This window comes from Rhopilema esculentum, chromosome 6 (genome assembly GCF_057945365.1).
Source record: "Rhopilema esculentum isolate cy_ngs chromosome 6, ASM5794536v1, whole genome shotgun sequence".
Lineage (NCBI taxonomy): Eukaryota > Metazoa > Cnidaria > Scyphozoa > Rhizostomeae > Rhizostomatidae > Rhopilema > Rhopilema esculentum.
Genome location: NC_142820.1, coordinates 5,587,958 through 5,602,083, shown reverse-complemented (window position 1 = coordinate 5,602,083; position 14,126 = coordinate 5,587,958). Strand labels below are relative to the sequence as shown.

Sequence of the window (14,126 nt, the reverse complement as noted above, 5' to 3'; positions counted from 1 at the left end):
GGCCCAGAAAAATCTTCTTGGTACTAGTTTTCAACCAAGTCTTCTACTTTTGTCCTAGGTGGGTATGCTTTCTCGCAAGAAGAAGGAGCAATGGTTGGCCAGGTAAAAACAACTTTAAATTCTTACATATTTTTGGTCGCAATTTTAGTTCTCATTTTCAGCAAGTATGCATTCAAAATTTTTTACGAAGTACAGAAAACAGTTTTTTTAATCTTATTAAAAGCAATGATTCTTACAAGCCACATTTGGATGTTTGTTTACACAAATAATTTTTATGGTTTTCATAGGGTGAGCTAATACGTCTGTACGACACCAACCTGAACAAACCCAGTGGTAACTGAAAGGACCGACTGCTTGGTAACTTCAGACCTCGGTTCTGCTTTGGTTGGATCTGTATGTGTCTGCCTCTTATATTCTTACTGTTTTGTGAACAATAAATTTTAGCAAGTTCGCCTGTTTATATAAAATTAACGTGGCTACATTGTTTAAGCTGTAAATTTAAGTTTGTTCTTTGGGCTACAATTGACAATTCATAATTCTCATAGGTTTATGTGTAACCCTCTTTGTTGTATGTTGGGTTTTTCATATATGTAAAATTTATTCCCTGCATCTTAGTATCCATAGTTTTCGTCACCCTTTCATGGCAAGCTGAATTCAACTTTAGATTGGTTATTCTTGATGCAATGGGCTGCTATGGGCCTATCCCTTCATCTCGTTATATAAAATAAAACAACGTTTTAAAGCAGGGTGTGTTATGAGTTCTACATTGAAGGATATAACTAAGGTTTACAGAGGTGCTTATAAATAACATGATTGATTTAGAGGGAATTCTTGATACTTTCATAAAACATTGTTTAAACATTTGTTGATAGATCAATGTATTAATTCAATGTTTGCATTATATGGATTTGATTGTAAAGTTTTATTCCGTGTTCGTTCACACAACAGTAATAGATTCCTGCCAGTTTCATAAAGCTAGAACGCGGTTTTTAGCAAACTTCTTGGGTGCAAATCATGTTTAATAGACAGTGTTTATGTGATCAAAATGATATTTTTTCCATCTTGGTGCTAAACCGCGTCAATCAACTGGAGTCTGTTCTTCGTTGCAAGGGTGTGGTGAATACAGTCTCCTTGACCCACAAAATGAAAAAAGGTCAAATGTGAGCAGATAGACGAAAAAAATCAATCAGTTTCGTCAAAATGGAATATGCCGAACGAAGGCAGGTGGCAATATCTTCCGAAATGTAAAAGTCAATGGAGCACTCTTCTCAACTCTTTCTCAGTGGAATACTAAATGTTTTTCAACATTTCCGAAATAACTTGCGTGCCGCATACACGCTGCATCCCAAATTGATCTGCTTCCAAAATCAAGCAAAATATTTATTCTTAATGCTTCCTTCAGCCTTCATGACTTAACCAACAAATTTTTGAAGCCTTTGGTGGACTTCAGAAAAAAAGGCGAGATCATGAGCAAAAAAATATATCATAACTCTACATGTACATTTTGCTCATTGATAATTTGCCAGCTTCGCATCTCTTGCAGTCCAAATGGCCTGTCTAGACAGTCTTGTGTTCCTCGTTGGTCTTTTGGGGGAAGGGATGCGTATTAGCCGTGAATTCCGTAAGCAAAATTGAGCGGAATTCGACATTTTAGAAAGTTTGTCATTTAAATCTGCTTATTCGTTAATGGTCGTGGCTCTGTATAACCTGTGTATGACCTTAGTATACATGGCTGTTATAGAAAGCAGACATCTTTAGTTTCATTTCAACATTACTGACTGGTACAATGCAGTAGGTCCAACTATGGACATATGTTAACCAAATTTTATCTCTAGTCATTTGATAGCCAGATATTGAATTGGGAGAAAATTTCGTTTTTCTCACTTTGTGTACATAGGCGTGCTTAATCAAGCATTTTTCTCCTCTGGTGGCTTCGGAGGCAGTGAATATTTTCATTCACAGATTACCCTTGCGTGAATATAGTATTTTGCCACCATTTTGAAAGCTCTTTCAGCTCTCACGAACACTTTTCCCACGTTCTATTCCACTCTGAAATTACTTTCAAACGAAGCGATTAATTTTGCGTTGAGCCTGCCTGTTTGTTGTTAGTCTAGCGATTAACCTTTCTGCTGTTGCAAAGATCATCCAAAGAAAAACATTTCGCAGTTTTATTTTCTTTATTACATACAAATCTGATCTCCTTGAAATCAAGAATCGTCTACCATTCATTGCCTTAAGTCTACTGTCAACTTTCAAATCTTTTGCTATTCTCTGGTTACCATTTCTTTTAAAGAACGTGCTGTCTTAGAACTAAAACTGTTATGACCTTATCTCAAACATAGCTTTTAGATTGTTACTTTATGCAATGTTTCCAAGTAATGAGACTCTCATGGTTTTGCTTAGCATTTCGAAGGTGCTAGCTAGTTTATCTTAGCTAATCTTTTAACGTAAAATGACGTGTTACGCGGATATTGGAGTTCAAATTGAGGATGTATCAATGGCCTTGAAGACGTGGTCTCGACAAGTTTCTAAAAAAGGGTTTCGAAACTCCTTTACACATGCTGTTCCTTAACCAGCCCATGTATTTTTTTACTTCTAAAGTATCACTGTCTCTAATACTGATATTCATGCTTTAAATGAAAATTTTAAGATTCCTTGTCTGTTATTTGGGGTCTCTATATAAAGGAGGAACATTACAAAATAAGGAGGTGCGAGTAGTTTTTTGCTGTTCTTAGGTGTTTATCAAACCAAAGCTCAACACTTCTTGACCATCTTGTAAAGTTATGAACTCTGTATATTTTAACTAATTCGCCTTAATCTAATCTTTGTACTGTCTAATGGAAGGGCGCCAACATGGGGCTGCTATTAAAGGGTTCAGTGACTTGAATGGGGTTATACTTGCTGTTATCGTGAGTAAAAGAGAAATGACCCGTGACGATTGAAAGTGGCGGGTCCTTGCTACTTTCGATAAACGTATTAGTTCAGCAAACTTTTGAATAAGTGTTTGAAAGATTTCCATCATCGAGAAAAACCTAGTTGGCTCCCTCATCGTTTTATTATATAGGTTTCGAAAAGTTCGCATAAAATTTTTCAATGCTTGCCAGAATTTGATAAATTTTGATTTATTTGCGTAAGCACGATACAAGAAGCATCCCACCTTTAAGTTGCATTATCGTCCCTATCGCCCCCTCTGATCATGTTAATCGGATATGTGTCGTCAAAAGGCTTTTCTACTAAACTCCAAGATCAAATTCTACCTATTTACTTGTATAAGACCTAGGTTTATTAAGCTATGATACCTATTAATGGACATTTGAGGTCCATACTGCTTAGACTAAGTTGTTGGAACAGTTTGGAATACTTCAGTTTCATCGAGCTTCTGGCGCAAAATGACAACAGCAACGTAAAGGTGTCAAAGCCATCTAAAACCTGAGTTATCTTCTAACCTGAGACTTCAGTACAGACTCTAACAGAAGTTGCTGTGAGTATTGTGGCGAGTTTAGTGTAACTGTGGGTGGCTATTTGCAAGTGTACACTTTGCACGTGTTTTTGCACTCTTCGCATTCCACCTCACAACACCATCTAAATTTGCAATTGCATTTCTGCTTTATTGTTTGGATATGGGTATCGTACCCCCTTCCACAGCACAGAAGTGCACAACTGTTGCCTGCAGAGGAAGTTTTGTTGCAATAACGGCCTCTTGTGCCGATTGAACCTGAGGAAGGGTCCTTTTCACAATAATTTGGAGACAGATCAAGGTAAATCAGGCTGTCTGCGTTTGGTAGAGCTCCTTTGCCATTCCGTTTCACCAAAAACTTTGGAAATCCACTTCTGCTGGACCTACGCGAGGGCTTAACGTGCACTGCTGTTCTATACTTCTCTTTCAACCAGAGGCCAAGTGTTTCAATGCGAGGCACTAGAGCACGGTGACAAGTCTTTGAAGTGCATACTCCTGAAAGCCCGAAACATTTGCATTGGAAGGAGAGGTGCTTCTTCACTGCCTGTTTTCGAGAAAGGTTATCAGATTAAATTTAGATTTATGTATTACTTCATTCTAAAACTCAATCATAGAACGTTATGCTAAGACGACAGCTCAGATAGTCAAGTTATTGTTATAAATCGTATGCACGATGATAGGGTATGTAATAGAAGGGGGATTTGAATCGAAAATGAAATGAATACAACAACCTTTGTGTAATTATAAAACCCGCATGGCTTGACGCGTTTATTGGCAGTGACGACCGCTTCAGTTACGCCGCTCCACCCTCTCCGCGCGGTTATAGATGTGAAGAGCCCCACGAGCTAAGAAACCAAAGACTACCAGGCACTGATGTGTCTAAGTTGAGTTTCAGCTTTGCATACAGATGCTGAATAAGGATTTATGTTTTTGTAGATAAATTCTTCTTAGTGTTAGGCAGATGTATTGTTTTGCATTGTAGCGCCTCCTTCAAACTGGAATAAATTCAAGGTTCACATCGACCTCGTTCATCAACTTTAGGCCTACTTTGATCGCAATAGATTTGATAACAAGGTTTCTGAAGTAGCAGTAGAAGTATGTTGATAGCCAGTGGTTGCATGTCTTTATAAATATTTATTTACAAAGGCTAGTGAGATTTTTGCTTTGAAATGTTTGGGAGTCTTTGAATACAATTTATGTAGATAAAATTAGAAGAACTACCGGCTTGTTGAGCACTATTAGATAGGGCGAATTGAAGTTTAAAATGAAGTTCTGGCGAAATAGCCGAAGCAGGAAATCAGGCCTAAATCAGCTTCAAAGTGTGTGAGTGGTGATTAAAGTCAAGAGAAAACCTTCAAGTCAGGAGGGATCCAAAGGATGCTTTCAACCTAATGCACCACCATACAGCCAAAATTAGAATTTGATCATCAATTTCCTCTGCACCAATTATTGCACGAATGAAATACATTTAACGAGAGACGTGAATGAAGAGATTTGCCGAATCTAAACAATATACGTACTCTGCGTCCAAGATCACTATTATGTCGGTTCATGAGTGCTTCGGCGTCCCATTTCAGAAGCCCATCCTCCATTACCCTTCGTGATATTTTCATCCCTATACCAACATCTACGTCACAGTGCCATTTAAAGTCGTTGGCTATTGCCTCTTTTCTTGGGTTTTTGCTGCAGCCACAGTTCTTAATTTTTCCTAAATAGCATTCCCTGGTTACCCAGTGTGTGATGCCAGCTGATGCCATTGCATACATGAATGATGCCTCCTTGGACACTACAGAAAAAAGAAAAGTTACATATCAAAAGCTAGAGACATTCAAACGATATAAAAGTCATTTTCAATACATGTAAATTATTACGCTACTTCAATCTGCTTTACAACACTAAAAAGACGATGCCAAGGGGAGCAAAAGGGTATTTCCATGCTGCAGTTACTATATGAAGGTGAGACGCTTACACATTCGACACAGTGATTAGGTGACTAATGTATCGTTAAGGTGTAGGACCCCATGTACCAAGTTCAAGGATATACCTTCGTTGATTTAGGAAGGTCTGTATCGTCATATAGTTTATCTTGTAACAAAATTCTATTTGCAATGTCTCAATTTAATAGTTCTACCGCCTTTACAATGTTATATAAATATGAGGTAGCGATTGAAAAGCCTGAGTTAGTTCAGCTGCTTTTCAGATTATCTCTTATTGTGGCCTGGCTGCAACTTCATTGAGGTTTGAAAAAATAATTCGAAATTTTATTGGCATTTTTCTGCGGTTGACGGCTAATAAGTATGATTCTCAATATTAGGTATGGATCAAGGTATTTTGTTACGAGAATTTCAAGGCCACCACAGACTTTTTTAATTCTATTTCAATTCAGTCGCTTCATCGTGACGTTTTGAGGTCAGGCAGGACATTCTTACTGAAAACGTTTACGCTACAAAAACTGCAAAATAAGTCACCTAGGCGTGGTGCAAACTTCGAATTGCTGAGATTTGATTCCTATTGCTATCTTAAGTATTTGAAATGCAATTGAAACAAGGTCAAGTGCGCTTGGTTTGCTGTGCCGAAATGATTTTCAAGTACATGAGGTTTTATATTTGCTCAAGCCTTGTTTATTTTCCAATCTGTATCAATTGGTAAGGGTGTATTTGTTTCCTTTCTCGTAGGCACATCATTAGATGATAACTTCCTATTTAGTAATGATTCAACTTTGATTCGCTCAAAGATACAATTTTGTTTTGATCTGACCTTTACAATGATACCCTTTGAGATAGAATTCATGATTTCTAGCTTATAAATAGCTTAGGCCGAAGTTTTTAATAATGGATTTTTTTGGCAAGATAGCAGTTTTTTGGATAGATAATAATTAATAGCTATAAAGATTTATAACAACGACGGTAGATTCAGTGGCGGTTTTAAGGAGGGTCCAGGGGGGCCATGGCCCAAGGCCTCGCGCTTATGATAGCCAAAAGGGGCCCCACACCTAAGAAAAAAGATGGAAATTGTAATGAATAAGGGCCCCGCAGATTTTTTTCGGGCTCCGGGCCCCGCAGTCCCTAAAACAGCCACTGGGTAGATTACTAAGTTCTCTAAGTAGATTACTTAATAGTTGTTTATCCAAAAAAATTTAGGTTTACTCGTGAAATCTGGAAAACTAAGTAAAAACGAAAATCGAAATGGTTCTTGAGCGGTAATAAATCAAGCACTTTTAATAACGCTTTACATATCAGAAAAGGGCTAGTGAAAGCGTTCAAGCTATAACTACAAAGTCATTATACGGTTTTCGTGTCTGCAGTAAGGTAGATAACCAATAAAATTGCTAATCATCATTATCATGAATCAGCTTTTTATAGCAAACTGGTTACACCCTTCTTGCCTTAGATGAATTATAACAATCTATGACAATATGATACTTATTGGTGGAAGAAATACATCTGAAGACGTTATACAAACCGCTTAATGTTTGAAAGTCTCTTATAAACATACCTCTGGCCATTACAAAACCAAGTATTCCAGATCTGATTGGATCCCCTTTTGGTGTGCAATTCCAGCGCTCATTTTCAAACACTAGCTGACACGTCTTAATGCCATGTGTAAGTCCCTGGTAGACTGCTAGGTACAGATCTGTTCTCTCGACGCATAACTTTTTCAAAAACGGTCCAAAATTCTTTATGCTATTGCAAATTTGGTGTGCAATCCTGGTATGCCTTGATCCCGATCTGCCAAGTTCACTGCAAGCAAAGATAATGCTTTCAGCAGCGTGAAGACTCTCTCATTTATTAATTCAAAAAACTTTAAGTAGTATGGAACTCAACGGACTAACAACAACCTGATGCTAATAATCAAGATTATAATAGCATTCAAAAGTTTGTGTAGAGGTTGATATCAATATGGATACAAAATCAAATTTGCTCGCACGAAAAGTCAGTCACTGGAGTAACAGGCTGTTTTCCGTCAGTAACAGGCTGTTTTCCGTCAGTAACAGGCTGTTTTCCGTCAGTAACAGGCTGTTTTTCGTTAGTAACAGGCTGTTTTCCGTCAGTAACAGGCTGTTTTCCGTCAGTAACAGGCTGTTTTCCGTCAGTAACAAGCTGTTTTCCGTCAGTAACAGGTTGTTTTCCGTCAGTAACAGGCTGTTTTCCGTCAGTAACAGGCTGTTTTCCGTCAGTAACAGGCTGTTTTCCGTCAGTAACAGGCTGTTTTCCGTCAGTAACAGGCTGGTTTCCGCCAGTAACAGGCTGTTTTCCGTCAGTAACAGGCTGTTTTCTGTCAGTATTTGCAATTATTCGTAGCTCATTAGATTAATTACTACGGATCATTTTTTCTGTGATCCGATTTAGTCTTGTTCTTGTTACTTGTAATCTTCTTTTCCAAGAAAAATCAAAGAAAGGTATCGTTGTTTGTCCGTGTGGCTATAATTCTTTTAGTATATACGAACACATTGATTAAGTGAAATTGATAAATATTGTTCACGGCTTTGTCAAGATATCCTTTTTAATTTGAAATTTTTCGCGAAAATTCTAACCTCCATCGTATTAGACCAAAAACGCTTTCAGTGAAAAAATCGCAGACACCATTCAGGCAGTTTAATCAAAAGACCACGAAGCCTACCAGCGAAACTCGAGACTAAGCCACAGCTCATTATGGGATAGCAATGACGATGAGCAACAGGAATATGGCCAGGAGACCCGTAAATCATCTCATTTATTTTATATTGTACCATTTTGTTCCAAAGTTTCCTCCGTTCTTTCTTGGTTTGTTCCACATTTTAATGATAAAGAAGCCGTTGTGATAACAAGATATGCAATTTAGATAATTTAGAGTTTTATGCAATTTTTTCTGCCCTTCGTGCCTACACACCTCTCTAATGTTTCTGCCTCTGGTTTAATTGTAAAATAGAGCTTGTTATTGTAGTAACTTTGTAACTTATTTCCTTGTTCAGCTGAGTGAATCTAGTGGAACACAGTTAAAATTAAAAAATAAACAATTAGTGAAAATTCCTCTTTTGCCGTCTGCCATATTCGTAGTGCTAGATACAGGGTTTTTTAACGTGCAGTTTTCACAAATTGTGCAGTTCTAAAAGTTTTTTGTGCAGTTCTAAAGAAAAATCTGTGCAGTTCTAAAATTTTACTTTAATGAACAAAGAAATTCAGGAAAACTTTAGCAGTAAAAAGCAAACAAAATTTTAAATGATAATACACAAAAAGATAATAAAGATGACACTCGAATTAAACAAAGATCTATTTGGATATAGAAATTATAGATATAGAAAGACATTCGATCGATGTAGAGGAAATATAATTTTTGTGAAACTTCATAGTCGCTATATCGTTTTTGAGTCACACATACACGAAATTGATAGTGTTAAAGCAGGCGAGCTTGTTTAAGCTCTTAAATAAGCGAACATTAGAAATTCAGAGTAAAAAATATACCATGTCACCAGTTTCGAATTTAGATTTTATAATTGTATGGTCAAACGACATAGAAAGAATCCTAACTTGGAGAAAATGTAACATTTACTTCTAAAGATGTTGTGCAATTGCTATTTATACCTTGCTTTATCGTCATCAGTTTCGTCCGTCTAATTGACATAGCTCGAAAAAAGACAATATTAAAGTTTTTAATACATTATATATTACATCGCTATTAAATGTCGCTCAACAAACACAATTTTGTTTTCAAGATTCTATATAGTTGACTTTGGTTTCTTGTGATTCTATATAACCAAGAACTCATAATGGTTGTGCTATTCTCGAAAATTTGGTTTTCTTTTATAATGTACTGTATAATTCTGCTTCTAAATTGAGTTAGAATCTACTTGCTTTTTCTGCAAATCTTAAGAATGTGGTCAGCAAAAATTTTCCCGGGGTGTAAGCCCGGACCCTCTGCTGTCGGACTTATCTTTGCCCCTCCAATCTTCCAACCCTGGCTACACCACTGGTCTAGAGCACAAGCTATCTGTACCTGCGCATCGTTTACATTTTGTTTATACTTATAAGAACCAATAATTATTCCTTCAACAGAGTGCTCCTGAGAAAAATGTGCAACTCTAAAGTTTCCTTGTATAGGCAGTATATGTGTGGACAGAGCTTTACACGGTTGCCTAATTATCACATCAAGCCTGTAACATGGAGTTGCAACATAGAACCGTCCTATTCTAAACATCAATTTGTATATAAGCAAATAGATAAATGAAAATGTTTTAATCAATAGATCATCTTTTATTGTGAATGAATAAATTGTGACCGATTGAAACAATGCCATTGACAGTAAAACGTAGTATTATTCTTCAAGGTCTCTACAACGTATCTACAACAAAATGGGCTTGGACAGAAGTTTGGAGAAAGACGTAAAACATAACCGAATTAATCTGGTAGCGGAGTAAACGGTCACTGCTGACATGGGAGACAAACTGCTTATATTCTAGGCAAGTACCAAGGCATGTGGTCATTGCCAGCTGTGATCTCAAGGTCGGAAACTCTAGGTAGGCTAAGCTGAAGGAAGGCAGGAAGGAAATCTGAATTAAATTCTCTTCAATGTGTGATCCCACGACCGTCCTTGAATTTATGTGCGCCGGCCCCTTAGTCTGATCTCTTGTCTACCGTGTTCCGAGATCGTGAGAAGAAATAAGAGAAAAACGTAATGCTGCTAAACCCAGCCAAAATGAATCGTCGTTTTGAGCATTTTGGAACTAAACACCAGGGCAGAATAGCTCTCTTTCTTGAATGTGAGAAAGATGCGACCACTGCAAAAATGTTCAATGTTCATAGTCCCAGTTAACAATTTGCAGCAAAAAGGTTAATCAAACTAATAGCCTAATAACAATTAAATACTGAACGGCGAAGAGTTTTAGAAAGTTTTAAGTTAAACTCAGAGAACAGTTGAAAAATTAAACACTTAAAGACTTGCTGCAGATACATTTTTAACTTACATGGACAGCTCCTGGAGCTGTCTGTGAACAGTCTTACAATGCCTGCCAAAAGTCTTGGAACACTGACATCAATTTCCAAGGTCAAAACCAATCATCCCCCTCTCCCCCACGGAACAATGTTGGTTTACTATCAAACGGATTAGGATTTTAGGAAGCACTTTCTTTTGCGCTTCTTTTATGATATTTCTCTAAATCATCAACATTGTTTGAGGGGGAAGGGGGCGGAAGTAGCAAATTTTTTTCATGAAAGGAATGAAAGATATCAAATGCAGCGTAAATTGGTGGGTGTTCCAAGTACTTTTGGCAGGCATTGTATGTACGAAACAAGAATTTTTCCATAGCAAATTTGACTAAAACAACGAAATCTTTTCTTTCCTAAACGAGATGAATTTTTTACAAATTTGATAATTGATTACCCCTGCCATTGGCAATAAAAGATAAATTGCAAAAAATCTTGTAGTGTCTGTGTCTTTAAAAAATACGTGTTAATCTACAAGGCTTTCAATAATGTGACAATAATTGTTTATGCTATTGCTGCAAAGTCAAATCGAATCACCTAGTTTCATTAAGACTTTAAGCAAAATTTCAAAGAAAAGATGGAATAAACTTTTCCACATTTTTGAGATCGACGTTAAATTTGTTCCTATGTCACCAATTTTTTCAAAAAGTTTTTTTGGCAATAGTAAATAGTATCCTGCATCAGTCCTTATTTTTAATACTAATGGATGAGATCATTCTGATATCAGCATGTTCTTATCTGTCGTCTCAGTTCATGTCATGAAGCAGATTATATCTGGTGAAAGAATCGAGGGATTTTTTCGCAAAAATAAGGAAATACCAGGGCGTATCTAGGAATGTATGGAACCTGAAAGCGTTATATTTAAGAGAAAAGTACAACAGCAGTTTATACGGGGATAGAAATACAAAAAAATGTTATGGCTAAGAAAAGCAAAGAAAATTGACGTCGACATTCGAACAACGGGTGATCCTCCTAGGAGTGTTGAGTTTCTTCCGTATTACCTATTACCTAGTCTATATGAAACTTATAAATACATTTTTCGAATGGGGAGTTACGCGAATAAATATTTTGTCATTAATTTTAAACCGTGTCCCAACTATATTTTGTCTTAGAAAATCGTCTTAGAATCTAAAGTCGCAGCAACATATGTTCATATTTGCTTAGAGAGTTGTACTCAAAAGTGATGGAGCTAAACATAAAATGGCTGTTGCTAGATAGGTCAGGCATATTGCAGACATTAAGCAAGATTCACTTAATGTCAATAGCTTGTTGAAAATAGGTAAGGCATATTTTAGATGCAGGTTACAATTTTTCCAACAGATTCTATAAACTTTGAAAAGCATATCATTTAAAACTTTTAATATTTCGGGATAAACCAGGTAAAATGAATTCTTGATAAAGTAAATTTGAAGGCTTTGGTAATCTGCAACACTTATGTCGATGTTTGAGAGGTAAAATGTCAAAATCGCTTGGTAACTGAATCATAGATCTGCCTTATGCTGCATCAAAGCACAAGTCATCAGTACTCGATAATGCAAGTACGGTTTTTAAATGCGAACATACCTATACCTCGTTTCAACTCTGTTTGCATGTATGCCATAATGCACTCTGATTGCCAACCCAATATTTATGTACACAAATATTGCAGCCAGTTTCAAATACGTAAAGTCCATGTTCGTAGAAAACAGCAAACGTTGTGAATTCCTTTCCCACGTAACTCTTCAGTTACTGCTCACTTGAAAGAAACACCACATTTGGTGTGATTGGATTTGCTTTTAATTGGCCAATCACTCTTCCCGGTGACAGACTCATTTCAAATTGAAACTAAAACAATTGCGCTTTCCCTTTCAGTCAAGTGCCATAGCAATCCTATTGCAAAAAATGGAAAACAATTCCCAATCGCCGCTTCGTTTTTTTCTCCATCGCAGTAAACAAGGCGAAAAGTCCTGATCAAATTAACACACCCGGTATGAACAAAGCAGACAACCACTGCGAACCGCATCTAGTTTCAAACCCAACCGAAAGAGCACTGACAGACGTGTAGATGAAGCAATGTAAAATCACCCAGCAAAGCATTGCCTAAAGAGGTGCATTCGAAGGCAACTGTAATAATACCAGATTTTGTTTCTGGTCAGGCAATTTAGTGGCAGCACATGTCATGACATGAATCATCTAAAGTAAATCGCATGCATTGACGATTTATGTTGCTTCCGATTTACAAACTGTTCTGCAAAATTCAACAAAGAAAAAACTGAGAAATAAGATATATTTCTTTTTGTTGAGGATTCTTAGTTTAACTAAACGTGTATACAGTAAAAAGAAGCCTGACCCAAAAACGCACTTTTGCGAAAGAAATAATTATTGATAGCTTCTAGTCTGGACCACTTTTTTGTAGCCTTACCTCTGTTATATTCCTAGATAATACCCTTTGCTATTGCTGTAGGACTTGTCAAGCATTCTTTAATAAAGAATCTCTTTATGTTAATGATGATGAAATCTTCTAAAGGAAAAATAAAAGGAAGGGCAAGAAGTTCCGCTGGAAAACAGTAATAGCTTGGAAGCTTGGTTTACAGATGCAGGGTGACGTACTCGTTTGAATTTCACATTTCACTTAAATTCAATTATTATTTTGGTATAAATTTTTGCTTCAAATATTCTTAGAAGACAGCATCTAGAAAAAAACCTTAAACTACGTCCAATCATTCTATCTTGTATAATTTAAAACTAGACTGTGGAAAAAATTAACGCCATCTTCGTTGATATTCAAGAGCAGAGTAGTATATTGTCGTTAGTAAATTAATCACTTTGTTTTCTATTTTATTTAACATTTAAACGCAGTATACTTCCCATTTATTGCATTTGTATCCTTGTTAATACTTTTTCATTCATTCAAGATACTGATTTATAAAGCTAGTTAATCCAGCTTTTCTACATTTTTCAAGAGAAAAGCTAATCAGCATGGCAGCAATTAAATTTTAAAAATGTCCAGTTCAAGACAAACATTTACGCGTGCTTAAGAAGCGACACTTTTTCAACTGCCCTGAAAGTCATAAAAATTTTGAATTTAAAAAGCATTTAACAGTCTTATAAAAAGGTGATTCAGTCCTTTCTTCAATTCAGTTATGTGACTATTCTACTCCAAATATTGTTTAGAATATCTGCCTCAAATAGGAAATTAATTAGATTTAAAATAGTGGAAAAAAGGAAGAGCAACGAATGTAAAGTCTTATCTTATTATACATCGCTGAGCTCAATTGGAATATTATAAGATACTATCATAATTATTATTATTATTAAATCATATTTTAACAGGCTTCTTTCAAAAAACTTACATTTCTGCTATCAATGAAGGACCTGCTGTACATACAGTTATACAAATCTTAAGAAAATATAATAAAAAACAAGAAATCAGTTAAAATATAATATTTAGTCAAATCTAAAAGTCCATAGAGAGTAGGAGAGAAAAACTAAGAAGTAAAATTAGTCAAGTTTCGTTTGAATCTGCAGATAGAGCGTTCTTTCCTCAATTCTACTGGTAATATGTTGAAGGCAAGTGCATCTTGTACAACAAACGACCTTCTTCCTGCTTCATTGCTTGATTTAGGTACCACAAGTCGATTACCATTTCCTCTCGTATGAATTGAATGATCGAAGAACGTAAAGTTGATTGTGGACTGGTTTCTTTTTTAGTTTCATCAATTTTAAGTTAG

The 14,126-nt window shown here is 36.2% G+C and overlaps 2 protein-coding genes across 7 annotated transcripts in view; one reads left to right on the top strand and one right to left on the bottom strand.

Annotated features, from left to right (window-relative positions):
• The window catches only part of LOC135686658 (putative phospholipid-transporting ATPase IA), a 49,582-nt gene extending 48,657 nt beyond the window's left edge, over positions 1-925 (top strand). For all 5 annotated transcript variants that reach the window (XM_065202932.2, XM_065202933.2, XM_065202934.2 and 2 more), the window contains 2 exons: positions 59-102; positions 288-925. In XM_065202932.2, coding sequence (XP_065059004.1) covers positions 59-102; positions 288-341 — 98 coding nt within the window. In that variant the 3' untranslated portion in view covers positions 342-925. The remainder of the gene's footprint in view (positions 1-58; positions 103-287) is intronic.
• Positions 926-1,059: 134 nt separating this feature from the next.
• LOC135686663 (protein Wnt-7b) lies at positions 1,060-12,490 on the bottom strand. 2 transcript variants are annotated; one of them, XM_065202943.2, is made up of 4 exons: positions 11,986-12,490; positions 6,953-7,197; positions 4,978-5,243; positions 1,060-4,001 (listed from the first exon to the last, which is right to left on the bottom strand). In XM_065202943.2, exons 1-4 carry the CDS (start codon positions 12,087-12,089, stop codon positions 3,519-3,521), a joined length of 1,098 nt encoding a protein of 365 aa, XP_065059015.1. In that variant the 5' UTR covers positions 12,090-12,490; the 3' UTR covers positions 1,060-3,518. The 2 variants fall into 2 exon arrangements, with proteins under 2 accessions (XP_065059015.1, XP_065059014.1); XM_065202942.2 differs by having other exon boundaries at positions 11,980-12,488.
• Between the last annotated feature and the right edge of the window lie 1,636 nt (positions 12,491-14,126).

Bases quoted from the DNA above. Each gene is read 5' to 3' on its own strand.
- LOC135686663 (XM_065202942.2), bottom strand. From the start codon at position 12,089: ATGGACTTTACGTATTTGAAACTGGCTGCAATATTTGTGTACATAAAT. The intron at 7,198-11,979 runs GTATGTTCGCAT...CTTTGCTTGCAG, and splicing joins AGAGTTGAAACGAGGTATAG to TGAACTTGGCAGATCGGGAT. The intron at 5,244-6,952 runs GTATGTTTATAA...TTTTTTCTGTAG, and splicing joins TGGTTTTGTAATGGCCAGAG to TGTCCAAGGAGGCATCATTC.